This window comes from Corythoichthys intestinalis, unplaced genomic scaffold (genome assembly GCF_030265065.1).
Source record: "Corythoichthys intestinalis isolate RoL2023-P3 unplaced genomic scaffold, ASM3026506v1 HiC_scaffold_26, whole genome shotgun sequence".
Classification (NCBI taxonomy): Eukaryota; Metazoa; Chordata; class Actinopteri; order Syngnathiformes; family Syngnathidae; genus Corythoichthys; species Corythoichthys intestinalis.
The window spans coordinates 2,448,305-2,468,433 of record NW_026651595.1 but is presented as its reverse complement, the minus strand read 5'-3'; the positions used below and the strand labels follow the sequence as shown (position 1 = coordinate 2,468,433).

General features: G+C 42.1%; 1 protein-coding gene across 1 annotated transcript in view; it reads left to right on the top strand.

Moving 5' to 3' along the window:
• The window catches only part of LOC130911308 (lysine-specific demethylase phf2-like), a 205,224-nt gene that overhangs the window by 51,920 nt on the left and 133,175 nt on the right, over positions 1 to 20,129 (top strand). The window contains exons 5-11 of the mRNA XM_057829185.1: positions 4,490 to 4,631; positions 4,728 to 4,914; positions 5,031 to 5,193; positions 12,961 to 13,048; positions 13,154 to 13,260; positions 19,788 to 19,879; positions 19,977 to 20,066. Of these exons, the coding sequence (XP_057685168.1) occupies positions 4,490 to 4,631; positions 4,728 to 4,914; positions 5,031 to 5,193; positions 12,961 to 13,048; positions 13,154 to 13,260; positions 19,788 to 19,879; positions 19,977 to 20,066 (869 nt within the window). The remainder of the gene's footprint in view (positions 1 to 4,489; positions 4,632 to 4,727; positions 4,915 to 5,030; positions 5,194 to 12,960; positions 13,049 to 13,153; positions 13,261 to 19,787; positions 19,880 to 19,976; positions 20,067 to 20,129) is intronic.

Below are 20,129 nucleotides of genomic sequence, written 5' to 3'. Positions count from 1 at the left end.
CACGCGTTATATTGCGGCCGCAGAGTTCCCCCCGGGATCTGACGGGGCTACTCCGTCACAAAACATATCTAAATAGGTTGTCATGCTTAAGTGATTCATTAAGGTCACTCAATGCAGCTGGTAATCTCTCGTCTCTACAATTCCTGTGCTTTTGCTGAACATGAAGAAAACTTTAGCTGTACCTGAATTGCTGCGTGCCGGTCTGACACCTACTGAGATTGCAGCAAATCTGAGAATATCCAGATGTGCAGTCTACAAAGTTAAAAAGAAGCTGAAAGATACTGGAACAGCCTCACGAAAACCTGGGTCTGGAAGTGCCAATCTGTGCGGACCAAAAAGTTGATTGACAAGGTGATATGTGGCCACCCCAGAGTCCAGATCTCAATCCCCTGGATTATACCATATGGGCAACTGTGGAGGACAGTGCCTGTAAGAAGCCACAAACTTCTGTGGCAGCCTTGGAGAGGTCCATTGTTAGATCTTGGGAAAAGATGACAGCATCCTACATAAAGAAGACCTGTCAAGCATTCCGCAGACGCCTGGAGGCTGTTGTGACACTTAAGGGAGGACACATTGAAAAATAGAGTGTACTGTACATGTTCTTTACAATAATGTATCATTTCTAAGTTGAATAAACATGGCATTTAAGTTGTATTATGGCAGTGTAAACTTTTTTTTGGGTCACCCTGTATGTCACTTCCCGTTCAGTGACTCGGTCCTCCGGTTCCTGACCTAGCTTGCTGCTAACTTGATTATCCAGAAATGCGGAGAACGAGTCAAAAAAATGAAAGGAAATGACTTTGTCACATGTTTGTTAATGTGGAGCCTATCATATGCTGCTCAAACAGAGAAAAATACCACTCAAACCTAGCGAGCATGGTTTAGTGTACTACTTTTCTCAACAGACTCGGGACTACCTATGACGACATACTATCAAATTTACAGTTTACAACACGGGTATCTACGAGGCAAGCAAAAGCTGAGCTGCGGTCGCGTGACAGCAGTGAAGGGGGCAGAGAACTGTCACTATATGGATGCTTCATGGCAGCGATATTTACCTCATGTGTGCACAGAATAAAAAGAATATTTAGTATGATAACCATAATACTGATTTGCAGTGAAACTATATACATGTCAATTTTTTCCGAGTTTTATTTTTTTTGTGTGTCAGAGCGTGTCGGGTGTTGGTTGGTTTGACAAATTATGTCCATCCGTCCATCATGTGCTACTCAAGCGCCCAAAAACAACGCACGCGGACACGGGAGATGTCGCAATATGTCTACATTTTTCTCAACAGACTAATGAGAGTAGAAAGGCGACATCGTAAAGAGCAAACAATTATGTATCGTCAGCATTTGACAATCTGAGATGAGAGGAAGACAGGGGATCTGACCGGGTATTTTGTTAATACAAGTGCAAAAATTCAATACGATCATCTTAGTACTGATTTGCAATTAAACTGTGAAATATGAAAATGTAGTATTGCTTTTATTATTTTAGAGCAGCACATTTGACAACTAGGTATTTACTCTTTAGTTTTAACAATAGTGACCAAAAATAATAGTGATGAGCATAAAAACAAAAATACAACAGAGCGAGAGGTAAATATGATGTGTTGGTCGTTCCATATTTAGAAATTAAACTTTCGATTTATTTTTATTTTCGTGACAGCAAGGATGCCGCGTTGGCTGGTAGCAGCAGCATTGTATATGTGATCAAGATCATGCCAAAGAAAGTCCGTGCGCCCCCGACCCAAACCCCCACTCCCCCCACAAAAGGAAAATGTTTAACCGTGTCCTAAATCGAAATGCAAGCACGAGCCATGACTTTGATCCCATAGAAATCGGACAGGCGACGCGGAAGTTCTCCCTCACTTTTGCAGCAGCGGGAGGGAGACGAGGCTGTGAAAGCAGAATGATCACAATGTTCAGCCAGCTTCCGCAGCGCCGCTACGAACATAGTGACAAATTTCCCCTCTTCCTGAGTTCTCTTGTGAAATCGGAATCTCTCTGCTACCACAACGGGCTTGGGTGAAAAATGTCCATTAAGAGTTTCCACGATTTCCCTGTACGTTTTACTACGAGGTTTATCGGGTTGAAGCAAGTTTCTCAGTAAATTGAAAGTCTTTGGCCCAATAACGCTCAAAAACGTGGGCACCACTTTCTCTTCCGCTATTTCGTTAGCTTCCACGAAATAGCCGAACCACTCCGTGTACGAGCTCCACTGTTCCACAAGCTCATCAAAAGGACCAACAGAGCTGATAACTCCCGCCATAGCGCGACTGTCACTCATTTCTGAAACTACGACGAGCGGTCAATATGGAGCCTGTGTGCAAGAGAGGGAGGGACCAAGCAATGTCACTTCCCGTTCAGTTATACTGCGATGCGGTCTTTGGTGATTCGTTCGGCAACGTCACTTCCCGTTCACTAACCGAACGATTCATTTGGGCGGGGAGGGAGATGAGGGGGCGAACGATTCTTTGAACGATTTGTTTGAACAAGTCTTTTTACTGAACGAACTGAAATGGATTTGTTTCCTCAAGTGAACGACAGGTCCCGTCACTAATGAGGAGCCTGTGTGCAAGAGAGGGAGTGACCAAGCAATGTCCCTTCCCGTTCAGTTATACTGCGAAGCGGTCTTTGGTGATTCGTTCGGCAACGTCACTTCCCGTTCACTAACCGAACGATTCATTTGGGCGGGGAGGGAGATGAGGGGGCGAACGATTCGTTGAACGATTTGTTTGAACGAGTCTTTTTACTGAACGAACTGAAATGGATTCGTTTCCTCAAGTGAACGACAGGTCCCGTCACTACGCGGGTGTTCCAGCTATTGAGTCTGGCCACCATTCAGCGGATACAATTTCCAGGGCGGAGAAAGCCACAGCAAACAGACAGCGGAGTGGACCAATCAGCGACGGGCAGACGTTAGTAAAATGACAAGGGCAGGACGAGGGACTTGCGCGCGGAAGTAAACATACAAAGAGAGCTGAGTTTATTTAACATGGCTAGCGCGAGACAGACTGTTGTCAATGACTTGTGTCGATGTGTTTTTGGTAATTTAAAACCGATTTTACCGTGGACTGGAACATATTCTCGGCTCTCCCGTTCACCATCTGTGTTGTTGTGGAGACGACTTTCGACGACGCGCAAGAGTGACGTTGCTCGTTAAGAACACGTCACGCAGATAAACGAATCTGATTTGTCGATTGATTTTGTACCTGCTCGAGACGCCGTTAATGGGCTGGTTCCCAGACTTTTCTCTCAGTGTTTGAAAAATACGTGGAGAACAGTCTGGCCGTGCCAGGCAGAGCGCCGCCCTCCTCAATGCAAGACCGAAGCCGGAAGTAACTCATTTTCATGGCGCGGGATTCAAAAAACTAAATAAATATAGCGATCGCTTCCACACACATCCAAGCGGTCCATATCATTCAGGAGCATAAAATACCGCGTGTATTATGAAATAAACATGCTTTTTCGTGTCACATGCACTTTAAAGGCACTGCAGCAACACATAAAATGCTTGTAAAACAGCTAGAAATTATGATGAGGACACATACAAAATTGTGCGAGGTTTTATCCCAAAGATTTAATTTAATTTAATAATTTAATTCATACAGATTGATTCCATTCATTTTGTTCATATAAACAAATCGCAATAAATAGCATCAGTATCGATGCAGTTCAAATACCACATACGTTATTAACACAATATTAGACGAAGTTCTTGAGTGAGAGCATCTCACTGAAATCACATTTACAGTAATTGTCATTGTATATACAGGTATCTGGATTTTACTAGCAAATTTAAATTGCAATATTTGAACATAAATTATATTAGCATACACACTTGTTAATAATCTCTATCGAGGAATGTAAAAATAAACATTTGTCTTAAGACCACTCAACGGTGTCTAGATAAATAAATATAACTGAAAAAGAACCCCATCTTCGTCATGGTATAACAAAAATAAATAGATAGATAAAAATTGAGTTTTCCTTCAGGTAAAACACGACACAAGCACGTCCATAAGCACAGCTAAACGCAACAAAAAAATGACAACTTTTTTTACCTTGACTATGATTAATGTATTATTCTCTGAAAAAAGTCTGCATAGGCTGCAAATAAAAAGATATTTAAATAATGTAGAAAATAAATACATTTTAAATAAATGTAAGGCATTAGCCAATCAAACGTACATTTGAAGGGAAACAATGGAACGGCACATTCAGCAAGTGCCAAGGGGTAAATGTAAGTCCCAGCATAATGAAAATAATTCACTTAATAATGTGAGGGTCAATTCTATCCTAACAACATATGGGAAGACAATCTAAATTACCTATATAACTCAACTCATTATATAATGCATATGAGGTTCTTTGGTATTAAATGACCCTAAATGGGGAAACCCAGGGTTTTCTTATGCTTTAAAGGGATAAATGGATGTTTTCTCATTAATTTGTCATTTTTCTTTGTTGTTTTTTTCTCTCAGGTCCTGATGTTGGAGTTGATGTTGTTGATGTCACCAAACAGACTGATAGCAAGATGAAACTCAAAGATTTTGTTGATTATTATTATAGCACAAACAGAAAGAAAGTTTTAAATATAATCAATCTGGAGTTCTCTGACTCAAGGTAGACGCTCGTTGGAGAGTTTATAAATAATCTACAAGTTTGACTATAAAAGTGTCCGTGCCCACATTTATTTGTCTATTTTCCTCTTTGGAACAGGATGAACAGTATTGTGGAGAGTCCACAAATTGTACAGAGATTGTCTTGGGTTGAAAACTACTGGCCTGAAAATGCACTGCTTGGAAAGCCGAAAGTCACTAAATACTGTCTGATCTGTGTGAAAGACAGTTACACAGATTTTCACATTGAGTGTGGCGGTGCCTCTGTCTGGTATCATGTATTAAAGGTACTAAAGATCGTGTGTTCTCAATGTTCTTTTCAAACCTCTTGATTACTTTTACAAAAATGTGGAACACAATCCACTCTTTTATTGTACAAGAAATTAATGTCGTGTCTTTCCAGGGAGAAAAGATCTTTTTTCTCATCAAGCCAACCTCTGCCAATCTTTCTCTGTATGAGCGTTGGAGGTCGTCATCCAATCACAGCGAAATGTTCTTTGCTGACCAAGTGGACAAGTGTTACAAATGCCCTCTGAAGCAAGGACAGACTTTGTTCATCCCATCAGGTCAGAGCTGGAACGAAAATAAAAAGCTGTGATACAGTAAGCATACTTCAGTCATATTGTTAAGTCCCAGTTGAAGGCTCGCAAAGGACGCAACATAAAACAAGCCACAAGTTCACAAGTTGACAATATTTATTTTACAAATCCAAATCACCATGAATACAAAATTACATAAATGTAAGAAGCTTGCCTTCGGGGTAAGCCCAAGCCAAAACAACAACCAACACTACACTTAAACCCAACTGCTAACTAATTAAGCGATAGTCATGACGTAGATATCTGCGGCCTATTTACAGACACTATTTTTTTTCTCTGTGACATAATTTGTATGCGAGTGAATATTTTTTTAAAGTCGTTTTTTTTTTTTTTTTTTAAACTTAACTATTAGACATCAATGAATAATTCTAAGCTAAAAATGATAGACATTTCAAATAATTAATATATTTACTTACCTTTTTTTTTATGGCTGGGTTGAAACAAAAGCGGTTGCGCGGTGTCTGTAAACGGGGGTCTCCAGGGTAAAACGGACAAATTAAAAATAGTCTTGGGGTATAATGTGCCATGAAAGTGCTATGGCAGCATATAAACATATTGTTCTATCAGACACAACAGTTCTTTTGTCTGAAAATACAGCAGTTTATTTAAAGATAGGTGCAACAGCAGAAACTGCTTTTCCAGCCTTGTCTGTTTTTTCCGCCATAAATGTATATACAGTGGTACCTCTACATACAAAGTACCTAATAAGGACCTTGTTTGTAAGTCGAAATGGTCGTATGTCGAGCAGGATTTTCCCATTAAAATGCATTATAATCCCATTAATTCGTTCCACAGCCCAAATACCTACACTAAATCCTTTATAAATACTGCTGGTACTATTACAAATGGCAATTACACATAGCAAAACAAATAATTTATAACTAAAAATCGGAACAATAATATAACAATAATAATAATAATAATTCCTCTAATAGTGTAACGAATCGGGTTGTAAAGTGGTGGACGTTTTTTTCTGGACCTGAACGTACCATGTGGCTGACGTGAGGGAGTGGAGCAGCTGAGAGTTTACTTTTGCTTTCAATGTTTTCTTGAGAAGTTCTGAAATAAATGATAAAAACCTGATGAAGCTGGCGATTTGTTTGGCGATGTCAGCACAATAATAATTGTCATCTTAACTTATAAAGACTGGCGAACGGTGGTCGGAGGAGGACCGTGGAGATGTATTATTGAGCTAGTTCACGGATGCGCACCCCACGCTGATATTTTTCTATAATTTGCATCTTCATTTCAATGGTAAGTGTCACCTTTTTCCTTGTTTGACCATCTGTATAAACCTTTTTGAAATCTGTGTTAATTTCTCTCACAAGAAAATTTGCCAAGCGTCCGTCCGCGGTACTCGCCAGATGTAGAAACAAACAGCGAGTCAAATTTTACGTCGGATGTCGAAAAGATCGTGTGTCGAAGCGATCGTATGTCGAGGTACCACTGTGTGTGTGTGTGTGTGTGTGTGTGTGTGTGTGTGTGTGTGTGTATATATATATATATATATATATATATATATATTAGGGCTGTCAAAATTATTGCGTTAACGGGCGTTAATTAATTTTTTAAATTAATCACGTTAAAATATTTGACGCAATTAACGCAGATGTCCCGCTCAGACAGATTTAAATGACAGTACACTGAAACGCTCACTTGTTGTTATGGAGTTTTGCCGCCCTCTGCTGGCGCTTGGGTGAATGACCATCTCGCATATTGCCTCAAACAGATTACATCATATGAGGCCGTTTATGGACATTAAGAGTGAAGAGAATGCCACCGGCCACTTGGGGCAGCGCCGTTCCATACTCATGTTATTTCTTCTAAACGTGGGAGAATTAGTAGTTGTGAGACGTTTATGCTGTATTCACATTGCAATGCAAATTGCTATTTGTACTCCACACATATTTCGGTAAGTTTTCTTTCTTTTAGTGGCAATTATGTGTCTCTTGTTGTATTTTGGGTAAGATATGCACAAATATATGTTATACAGTAGAGGTGAGTGGACACAGGCATTCTTTGGACCGCGCCGTTTATTGGCAACTCCTTCACAACAAACATACAGTGGGGAGAACAAGTATTTGATACACTGCCAGTGTATCAAATACTTGTTCTCCCCACTGTAAGTATTGTTTAGTGAAAGCACAACAAAAATAATATTCCTATCTCTCCCCAAAAAAATGTTCACAAAAAGAAAAGCACTTCAGTCTATAGTAATGAGGCCCTATTCTGACACACAGTTAAACAACAATGAAAAATGAACTGGCATTCCATATCAAAATAGCTATGCAAAATACACGTAAAACTTACTTTGGTCAGTCTATTTTTATTATTGTTATTTTTATTCCTCTTATATTAACTCTACTTTTGATTGAAAATTTTACAAATTTTATTAAAACGAAAACATGAAGAGGGGTTTTAATATAAAATTACTATAACTTGTAACTATAACATTTATCGTTTAAGAACTACAAGTCTTTCTATCCTTGGATCACTTTAACAGAAAGAATGTTAATGCCATTTGTGGATTTATTGTTACAATAAACAAATACAGTACTTATGTACAGTATGTTGTATGTATATATCCGTCGTGTGTCTTATTTTTCCATTCCAACAATAATTTACAGAAAAATATGGCATATTTTGGAGATGGTTTGAATTGCGATTAATTGCGATTAATTACGATTAATTTTTAAGCTGTAATTAACTAGATTAAAAATTTTAATCGTTTGACAGCCCTAATATATATATATATATATATCCATCCATCCATCCATTATCTTCCGCTTGTTCCGGGGTCGGGTCGCGGGGGCAGCAGCTTTAACAGGGAAGCCCAGACTTCCCTCTCCCCAGCCACTTCAACCAGCTCCTCCGGCGGGATCCCAAGGCGTTCCCAGGCCAGCCGAGAGACATAGTCTCTCCAGCGTGTCCTGGGTCGTCCCCGGGGCCTCCCGCCGGTGGGACATGCCCGGAACACCTCTCCAGGGAGGCGTCCGGGAGGCATCCGAACCAGATGCCCGAGCCACCTCAGCTGGCTCCTCTCTACGCGGAGGAGTAGCGGCTCGACGCCGAGTCCCTCCCGGATGACCGAGCTTCTCACCCTATCTCTAAGGGAGAGCCCGGACACCCTGCGGAGGAAACTCATTTCGGCCGCTTGTATCCGGGATCTTGTTCTTTCGGTCACGACCCAAAGCTCGTGACCATAGGTGAGGGTAGGAACGTAGATCGACTGGTAAATCGAGAGCTTTGCCTTTCGGCTCAGCTCCTTCTTCACCACTACGGACCGGTGCAGCGTCCGCATTACTGCAGACGCCGCACCAATTCGCCTGTCGATCTCCCGCTCCCTCCTACCGTCACTCGTGAACAAGACCCCAAGATACTTGAACTCCTCCACTTGGGGCAGGATCTCATCCCCGACCCGGAGAGGGCACTCCACCCTTTTCCGACTGAGGACCATGGTCTCGGATTTGGAGGTGCTGATCTTCATCCCAACCGCTTCACACTCAGCTGCGAACCGCTCCAGTGAGAGTTGGAGGTCACGGCTTGATGAAGCCAACAGCACTAAATCATCTGCAAAAAGCAGAGATTCAATGCTGAGGTCACCAAACCGGACCCCCTCAACGCTTCGGCTGCGCCTAGAAATTCTGTCCATAAAAGTTATGAACAAAATCGGTGACAAAGGGCAGCCTTGGCGGAGTCCAACCCTCACTGGGAACGAATTCGACTTACTGCCGGCAATGCGGACCAGACTCTGACAGCGGTCGTACAGGGACCGAACAGCCCTTACCAAGGGGCTCGGTACCCCGTACTCCCGGAGCACCCTCCACAGGATTCCCCTAGGCACACGGTCGAACGCCTTCTCCAAATCCACAAAACACATGTAGACTGGTTGGGCGAACTCCCATGCACCCTCGAGGACCCTGCTGAGGGTGTAGAGCTGGTCCACTGTTCCACGGCCGGGACGAAAACCACACTGCTCCTCCTGAATCCGAGATTCGACTTCCCGACGGACCCTCCTCTCCAGCACCCCTGAATAGACTTTACCGGGGAGGCTGAGGAGTGTGATTCCTCTATAATTGGAACACACCCTCCGGTCCCCCTTTTTAAAAAGGGGGACCACCACCCCGGTCTGCCAATCCAGAGGCACTGTCCCCGATGTCCACGCGATGTTGTAGAGGCGTGTCAGCCATGACAGCCCTACAACATCCAGAGCCTTTAGGAACTCCGGGCGGATCTCATCCACCCCCGGGGCCTTGCCACCGAGGAGCTTACCAACCGCCTCAGTGACTTCAACCCCAGAGATCGAAGAGCCCACCTCAGAGTCCCCAGACTCTGCTTCCTCAAAGGAAGGCGTGTCGGTGGAATTGAGGAGGGCTTCGAAGTATTCTCTCCACCGACTCACGACGTCCCGAGTCGAGGTCAGCAGTACACCATCTTCACTATACACAGTGTTAATAGTGCACTGCTTTCCCCTCCTCAGACGCCGGATGGTGGACCAGAATTTCCTCGAAGCCATCCGGAAGTCGTTTTCCATGGCCTCACCGAACTCCTCCCATGTCCGAGTTTTTGCCTCGGCAACCGCCGAGGCCGCAGTCCGCTTGGCCAGCCGGTACCTGTCAGCTGCCTCCGGAGTCCCACAGGCCAAAAAGGCCCGATAGGCCTCCTTCTTCAGCTTGACGGCATCCCTTACCGCTGGTGTCCACCAGCGGGTTCGGGGATTGCCGCCACGACAGGCACCAACCACCTTACGGCCACAGCTCTGATCGGCCGCCTCAACAATGGAGGTGCGGAACATGGCCCACTCGGACTCAATGTCCCCCACCTCCCCCGGGACAAGGGAGAAGTTCTGCCGGAGGTGGGTGTTGAAACTCTTTCTGACAGGGGATTCTGCCAGACGTTCCCAGCAGACCCTCACAATACGTTTGGGCCTGCCAGGTCTGGCCAGCATCTTCCCCCGCCATCGGAGCCAACACACCACCAGGTGGTGATCAGTTGACAGCTCCGCCCCTCTCTTCACCCGAGTGTCCAAAACATGCGGCCGCAAGTCCGATGACACGATTACGAAGTCGATCATCGAACTGCGGCCTAGGGTGTCCTGGTGCCAAGTGCACATATGGACACCCCTATGTTTGAACATGGTGTTCGTTATAGACAAACCGTGACGAGCACAGAAGTCCAATAACAGAACACCACTCGGGTTCTGATCGGGGGGGCCGTTCCTCCCAATCACGCCCCTCCAGGTCTCACTGTCATTGCCCACGTGAGCGTTGAAGTCCCCCAGTAGAACGAGGGAGTCCCCAGAGGGGGCGCTCTCTAGCACACCCTCCAAGGACTCCAAAAAGGGTGGGTATTCTGAACTGCTGTTCGGTGCATAAGCACAAACAACAGTTAGAACCCGTCCCCCCACCCGAAGGCGGAGGGAGGCTACCCTCTCGTCTACCGGGGTAAACCCCAACGTACAGGCGCCAAGCCGGGGGGCAATAAGTATGCCCACACCTGCCCGGCGCCTCTCACCATGGGCAACTCCAGAGTGGAAGAGAGTCCAACCCCTCTCGAGAGGATTGGTACCAGAACCCAAGCTGTGTGTGGAGGAGAGTCCGACTATATCTAGTCGGAACTTCTCTGCCTCACACACCAGCTCAGGCTCCTTCCCTGCCAGAGAGGTGACATTCCATGTCCCAAGAGTTAGCTTCAGCAGCTGGGGGTCGGACCGCCAAGGCCCCCGCCTTTGGCTGCCGCCCAACTCCCTACGCACCCGACCCCTTTGGCCCCTCCCACAGGTGGTGAGCCCATGGGAAGATATATATATATATATATATATATATATATATATATATATATATAAACTCATTGAATACCCTGGTAAGTTTATATATATATATATATATATATATATATATAAACTTACCAGGGTATTCAATGATTAAGCTGAACAAAGAATAAATAAAAGGCGAGGGATGTAGTTAATGAGGACATGAAAGGTAGTTGGTGTGAGAGCAGAGGATGCAGAGGACAGGGTTAGATGGAGACAACTGATTCGCTGTGGTGACCCCTGAAGGAAAAAGCCGCAAGGAAATGAACAAGAGAATAAATAAAAGACACATGGATTGCAATTTGTTCTGTACATTAACATTCCCGAGATTTTAAATGGAAAAATACATGATCCTGTTACAGGAGGTTCTAGTCCTGTCCTCAACCAGTACAATGTTATTATACAGTACAGGTGTGGCTATTGATGTCTTGTGATGTTCCGAACATCACCAAAGATCGCCTCTTGACCGAATGGTACAGTGGACAGCAATGGATGTATTGGTACCACGTTCTTGGAATTATGGAACTTAAAGACTTAACACAATTGCAGTTTTATTTAGTTAAATGTATCTTTTGCTGAGCTAAGCAGTGACCAAAGTTGGTGTTAAGTCACTTATGACTACTTAATGCAACCTTATTAGTAATGCTTAGCTAGTTAAAAAGTGCAGTGGAACCTCTACTTACCTACATCTGTGCATACAGAATTTTCAGGTTAAGACGCCTAGACGGGAAAATATTGCCTCTTGTTACGAAAGACATTTCAGGATACGAAAGGCAAAAATACAGTATGGCTGGTAACATACTTAATGCTGCTGGGCAATTGCCTATTGCCTAGCATTCCTGGCATCCAATTGGCCAAGAGGGACCTCTACTGTATGTGTATGTGTGTATCCCAGCATCCTCTTCATTTGCCCCTCGTGTTCCGACAGCTTTACATAAGTGTATTATCATGTATATTCTTTGTTTTTTTTTTTTTTTTAATTATACACAACTCTGATTTTATGTTTATTGTGCAGTAATTTAATTATCATCATCATCGGCAATCACTCGAAATCGAGTTTGATGGTCCTCTTAGGGGGGATTTGTGGGTTCTCAGGTGGCTGAAAAGTCCAATTATGAAATCACAAACTTTTGTATAGTGTGCGCATTGGGAATGCGTTGCTGGGGATGGAATGTGGTGTGGCCTCGTGGGTGGTAATTTTTCTCTCCTTTCTGTGCTGTCTCTTGACCGTGGCAACCCGGCGGAGATTGATTTCGTGGAGTGTGGCTCCCTTACGTAGACTGTCTCGCCATACAGACCTATTTTGGGCAAGGTCTTCCCAGCAAGCGCTGTTGAAATTGAACTGCATCAGCCTGATGCTTCTGTTGTCCTTGTAGCACTTTTTCTGACTTCCAGGATCTCTCTGGCCAGTTAGCAGCGCTGAATAAAGGACCTGTTTGGGTAGGCTTGTGTCTGCCATTTGGACAACATGGCCTGTCCATCTGAGTTGATGTCTGATGAGAGTGGTGCCAATGCTATCAATGTTTGCGTCGAGTACACTGACATTTGTGACTTCTGGTTCCAAGTGATGTGCAAGATACTAATTGTATCATGTATTTGTTATATGTTTTGATGAGTTATAAAAGATTTATGTCTGAATTTTGGGGGGCTTGGAACGGGTTAGGGCATTTACAATAATACTAACTGACCAATAATACTAATTGGAGGAAGCGTACAAGTGCATTTGGAATGAGAAAATACAAATTATTAAGACTGAACTTCACGGTAAAGATCATCATACAGTAGATGGGAAATTACAGCATGTACGTCAAACGGGTACACCAGTCCACGACAATGAAAATGTAGAGCTCTGTTGATAATTATCTCTGATATCCATTTTCGAATAATAATAATAATTTCCTCTTAATTATCCCTTTGCTCAGGTTGGATCAATGCCATTCTGACTCCAGTTGACTGCTTAGCATTCTCTGGCCATTTTGTCCATAACCTGAGCGTCGAGATGCAGATGAGGTCTGAGCACATATTTTATCACTGACACAATAACCTTTATTGTATAATTCAATTTGATAACATTTTGACAATGTACTGTTGTTCTAAACATTTCTGTTTCCTTAGAGCTAATGAAATTGAGAAGCGACTGAAGATGAAAACACTCACCCCTTTCCCCAACTTTGAAACAGCATGCTGGTATGTGGGATGCCATCTCCTCGAACGATTCAAAGGTGAACACAGCACAAAGTAAAAATCCAAGTCATATCTGCAGCAAAATAATTGAAATTTACACCATCATGCACCTGAAAAGTCATGAAAGCAAGGGTCTGTGAATTTGAAAAAAAAAAAAAATATATATATATATATACTGTATATATAGTCTGAAAAAATATATATGTACACTGTATATATAGTCGCAGCCGGCACAATGTGTGCCTGCTACACAGATTATGAATCTTCATTGGCCGCCATTGACGGCAATAGACATCCATTCGTAAGACGTCCATTGCTGTCAATGCCAGCCAATGATTTGATTTTATTCCAGTCAATAAATCAGCAAGCAATAATTGGAGAAAGTTTCATTTCATCTTTGTGCACCTGTAGTATTTAGTGTCATACGTGTTAGTTTGATCCATCAGGTCATGCTATTAATATATCCTTCCCCAAAAGGTTTTCTGCTATCCTAATGTTTTAGTGTACAACAGCGATTGGGACGGTGGGGGGTGGGGTAAAAAAAAAAAAGTTCAGGGTCAAAATCTTTGCTGTGGAGTTTTACACCAAACCTGGACAAGCCAGTTTTTTTTTATTCTGACAAAAACAGACTATTCGGGTAGTCTTAACGTGAAAACACAAATGCATAGATGATTTGTTCCAAGTCAGATTTTCAAACCGTTTTCCTCAGTTAAGCAATATTCCTTAGATAGCAGAAAGTTTTTCATCAACAGTTTAAAGTGCCTATGACAGCAAAAAATATGTTTATTTCATACTTCACGCGGTATTTTATGCTTCTGAATGAAATGGGCCACTTGTGTGTGGAAGCGATCGTTTTATTTATTCAAATTTTTTAACCCCGCGCCATGAAAATGAGTGACTTCTGGTTCCAGTCTCGGGTGGAGGACCAATGCGAATGTGACGTCACTCGGGTCAGCATCAATACAGCATTGCTTTATAGCAGTGGTGTCCAAACTATTCCACATAGGGCCGCAGTGGGTGCTGGATTTCGTTCCTACAAAACAAGACGACATCTTTTCACCAATCTGGTGTCTCACAAGTGTAATCAGTTGATTGCAGTCAGGTGCTGCTTGTTTTAGCACAAACGTCATTGGTTAAACTGTCTGTGCTTGATTGGTAGGAACAAAAACCAGCACCCACAGCGGCCCTTGAGGACAGGTTTGGACATCCATGCTTTATAGCATGCAGATGGATTAATTCAGCTGATTTTACGGATTAATTCATTTATTTTTCACATCACGCCAGCCAAATGTGCTGCAGGTTTTTGTTGCTGCACCAGGAAGAGGTGTTTGAGCCTTTTTGGGTTTCTAAAAGTTCCTGTTCACCACAGAGATTGGGCAAAACAAGTCCGACAACTGTGGGACCATTGGACTTATGAGGAAGTGACTACGTGTTTTGTATTATGTCAAATACTGGGATCATGGCACACGTTTTAATAAAGAGGCTTGCATTTTTTGGCTGATTGTCCACCGAGAAGGCCACTCGGCCGACGACCGCACGACTTGTCGCACACCCCCCTCAGTCATCTTTGCGTGCCTGCCGAGAAAACGCTATACTCGGCTTATGCTCATGAAGGCCCCCGTTCTCGTCTGCGGTTCACCATATCGTCCAGACTTCCAGCCCCATCTGCCCTCTTTGTGTGCCTGGCAATAGACAACTATCCTCGGGTTGGGCTCGGGCGGCCATGCGCTCCTCCAAGGTCGGCCGGTTTGTCCGGCGGTCATTCTCCAGCTGCTTCGCCCTCAACGAGCATTCGTGCCCGCTGCAGGGAAACTGCGAGCTTGCTCGCCGCCGATTGGTGAAGGCTGTTAAGTATAAAGCAAATACCACACAACCAAGACAGAACCTTGGAGGATGCTATAAAGAGGCTGCATCAGATTTGATTTACTGTGACACTTAAAACCATTACCACAAAAACAGAGGTGAACCAGTTTAAGACTGGTCCTGAGAAATATAACAAGTCCCTTAATTAATCTCAATTAGGGATGTCCCTGATCCGATTATGTGATTGGAAATCGGGCCCTATTACTTAGTTTTCAGGGGATCAGAATGAGGTGCAGGGGCGGACTGGGATTGGCCTGGGAGTCATTGAAAGACCGGCCCACTTCATGGACGGTGTTGGAAGCCATCCAGCCGGCAACTCACACCTGTACCTTGATGAAAAAAAACCATTTGTTTTGGAAAATAATCATTTGGTAAACAAAAACCCAAGCCCGTAATTAGCGTACAGTAAAATAATTACAATAATGCAGTGATTTTAAAGGAAACCTCGGACTTAGACTTGTACGCTCTAACAAGCCACAATTGTTCTTTTACTAAAATATTTGTTAGAAACACATAAAATATTGCCATAGATTTAAAAATCTATAATATTTAGTACATGTTTTGACCTACAGAGTGCGCCATGCTTTAGGCGCGCAATGAATGCTCGGGGATGACGTAGTTTGTCGCTCACTAAACGAACACTACCGGTCTTCTGCGATTCCTTCTACGCGGCAAGACGTCCAACACATGCGCAGATCGGTTAAAAGTGGCGAGTACTTACTATTTGTATTTTTATTGAGTCTTTTATTGCCTTTTCATTGCCTCAAAATCCTTTTTGCATGTGTTTTCTTGAGGTAGCTTTAAAGCAGATTGTTGATCAGTTGACCACATTAGCCACTTAGCGTATTCAAACCACTCTTATTCGTTATTACTACGTTTAAGCAGGGGTTAATTTGAGCCGGAACATGCAGGAACAAGTTCTGGCACCTCTTGATTTTTGCCTCCCTGTGTTCTGGGACTTATTTTGGCAGATCAGGCACCTCTCGTGAATAGAAAATAATTTAAAAACGTTTTTAAAGAATGTATAGTAATAGCCCCGAATGGGGGGAAAGAAGGAGAGGAGTCTTTGATGGCTTTCTCCACTTTATTGTGACAACAATAAGAAAACACTAAACAAAATAACAGCAGACTGCCGCCACATTCAACCGCTAACTTTTGCATCTCGCCCATCTCCCCCTCGCTTCCTACTACCTCACAGCTCTCCAGTCCCAGCGTCTCTTCAAGGGACTGTGCATAGTTACGGACATTACAGTATAAAATAAAATAATAATATGCATAAATTCATTTACAGAACATTTCAACACCATTTCAACACACTCCTTGTAATCAGTCAGATATATACAGTATATATAGCCTTCTCATTTTTCTGAATGAGTTTGTGTGAGAGTGTGTGTGTTTCTGCTTCTCAGTTTTCCTTCTGAAAGAGTTTTGTTATCTTAAGCCCAGGAATCACTCATATGTAGCGGAAGCTACTCTGGTTTCTAATTATAGGGCTGAAGGTAATACCCATCGATGGGCTGCTGGTGTTCCTCTCCTAGCTCTCCTGCATGTATGCATTGCCTCCCTGAGTCTTGTGTTCTTACTGAACAGAAGTTGCATCCAGCTGCTTTTACATTTAAGTTGCATTTGCATTTTCAAAGATTAAAAATCTTCATCGTTTAATGCTTACCATTTGTGTGTGTGAAATCATCTGCAGTTGGGCATGGGCATTAAAATAGTTTAAAGTGGCATGAAAAAGCATTAAATGAGATTTGCTGATACCTATAGAAACCCTGATCTAACATTGGCTAAAAAAGCGGCACAATTTTTAAAATCGCTGACTTTCTGTTGGGTTCAAACAATGGGTCCAAGAGACTTTTTCGTAGGTTTCGTCATCTGCACCCTTCCATGCGAGGGCAGAAAAACCTATAACAGGCATGAAAATCACTCACTTTTCGGCGAAATTCGCCATTTTGAAGTCAAAAAGGGTGACCTACGTGAATTGTGTAGATCCGAGGAGAAATTTTTTAGGGGGGGGGTCGTAAGACCATATAACTAACTAACAACATGTTTTATTGTAGTTACTAAGCCTGTCGCGATATGCAAGGAGTCCATTTATCGCAAGGTAAATAAAAATGAAGGCGGTAATTTTCACGGCTGTGTTTTATTACTGCGTGCGTGCATACATTTGTGCGTGTGTGCAGAAGACATATGAGACTCCAGTTGTTTTGTCCAGGTGTTTATTGGTAAACAACATGCCGTAGAATTACAGTTCACACATACAAGATAAGGAAACACATCTATATTAAACACTGTTAACGTTAGCATTGCTACACCAAGACTAATGGGGGAAAAAGACAACCTACTTTAGCCTGCTATAAAACATTGGCAGTCTTTTCCAAAACGCAAACTTGCGGATATAAGGTGACACTTCAAACGTGAAAAATCGCTGGTTAACAGCATTTGCAAATGAAAAAATGGAGAAAAAAAATCTATTAGTGACACCACAAGCAATGACGAAAAGTGCTTTTTGCGGAGTGCAAGTTGTTAGCGGTTTAGCGAACGTACTTCCGGTGAACATTTCAAAATAAAAGCACGTCACGTTTGTCATATAAATAACGATTTCTGGAGTTGATCCCACATACTTCAGAATTAATACTATAAGATGTAAAGAATTTTACACTAAGAATAACTTTAAAATGACACTCTGTTTAAAGTGTTCTTAATCTGTTTACATTCCATTCTTTCACAGTAGTAAATGCAATCAGCTAAGTCTGCACAATATATCGTTTGAACATCGCCATCGCAATGTGCGCATGCGCAATAGTCACATCGCAGGACGTGCAATTTTTCAAAAATTTTTTGTTTTACTTAAACCGAATAATAAAAATTAGGGCCGATGCCGCCATTTTTCAGAGCATCGGAATCGAGTGAAAAGGATCTGGTTTTTATTTAAAAACAACATGCATTCATGTTTTTCTGCTTCATGCTTATACAGCATCACAGTGTCTCACTCTCCCTCCTGCTAGGCAGCGCGACCAAACTTTTTTTCTTCGTCAACAGTGCAGCTATCCCAAATGAAGCTGTTCAAGTTATTTGGTGAAAATTTTCTCATTTTAATATCGCAATATAATATCGCAAACTCCCCAAAAATCGCAATGATAGTTTTTAGGCCTACTATCAGCATTTGACCTCAGTGTTCAGTGTACGATTAATTATTGTTATTTACATGTTGTACTTTAATAAAGAATTTAAGTGTTCCAAAATGTCTTTGTGCGTCAACAAAAATGTAATTGCTAAATTAGTTTAAAAAAATATATATATATATATATATATATATTTGTAATTACTAGTGATGTAATGAGGTGCGCCCAGCCTTCGAAGCGTGTGCCGAGTAATGAAGGGACATTTCCGTGAAGCACATACTGAGGCTCGCTTCATTTAGGGGAGGTTCCGAAAATGAAGACGTCCGAAGCATTGCTTCAGGGAGTGCTTTAGATTTTGCTGCGCGGTTTAACAGCTTGCTACGGTATATAAACACCTCTGACTACATTTAAAATGAGGGTATTTGAAGAAGAGTTTAGATCAGGTGAGAGTCTGGACAGTTAGGAGGTGGTTTGGAGAGTGAACGATTAAGGAGTGGTACCGTAGTTAATGTAATAGAGCTGGCAAGAAAGAGGACTTTGCCCTTTGTGGAAAAACTTTTGTTTTTAAATGAAAATGATTGAACCCCACCCCCTCCCCATGCTGTATATCAATGTTCAAGTTACACATTTACTGTTCCCTGCCTGATTACGCTCATGTCAAATTCAGAAGAAAAAAAAAACATTGCACAACCTGTCATATTATGAGAATACCATTTGCGGAATTATTTTACCACGCATACACTACACACTATTATTACAGTAATCCATCGTTACTTCGTGACTCAACTTTTGCATAGTCAGTGCAACGCAGATTTTTAAATCTTGTTATAAGTATCATCTCATAGGAATAAAAGAGTTGTAAAAACATATTTATGTGCACTTGATATTCATCTACGTACAGTATTTACACTTGCATACACCCCCACACATGACATGAGAGAATGAATGTACAGTATGTATTATTTATACATTATTTTGTCTGTTATTTTTATTAATAATATTTTATTTACGTTTCAAACCATTCTTTAATGTTCTAATGATAACATATGCATTTTTAGGATTTTATATACACTTATTGATATTATAAATACACCAAAAAAAAGGTATGTTAAAAATGGGTGTGGGGCATGACCCTATGTTTCAGTTTTTCCACTTTACGCAGTCAGTTCCAGTCCCCGTTAACAGTAATAAGTGAGGGATCACTGTAGATACATATGTGATAATATATGTACATAGATGATTTGGTCAAAGAATATTTTACAAATTAATTCCTTCCTAATAGACACACACACATACACAAATCAACGAATCACTCATTTAGTTGAGAGAAAACTGACTGATCATACACTTAACCAGTAGGTGGTACCGTGCTCACATGAAGCTTCGAGAAATGAACCCTTTCTCGAACCAATTGGCTCAAGTGGTTCGATGTTTCACGAGGCGTCATCTCACCATCACTAGACATCCATTATTTATTTGAATTATTTTTCTCCATAATAGTCAGCCTGAGTGTAGAATTTTAAAATGCAGTAGTCTTCATTGATTCTGTCGTAACTTTTGTTTTTCTCTTTTTGCAGGATTACATAAAGCAAATAAGCAGCCAGCACCATATCTGGTCCATGGTGCCAAAATCATCAATGGAGCCTTTAGAGCATGGACAAAAAAACAGGTACAGAGAAAGGAGGAGAAATACATGTTGTCTGTCATCACATCAATCATAACCTAATATATGCTTTTTTGCACGTGTCTGTTTTTTCTCATGTCAGTCCCTCTTAGAACATGAAGATGAACTTCCAGAGAACTTGAAACCTTCACAGCTAATCAAAGATCTTGCCAGAGAGATTAGACTCTCAGAGGTAACGGCATTGTGTATGGTCCAAATATGATACAACAGAGTCAATCCATGATCGGTCCCACCT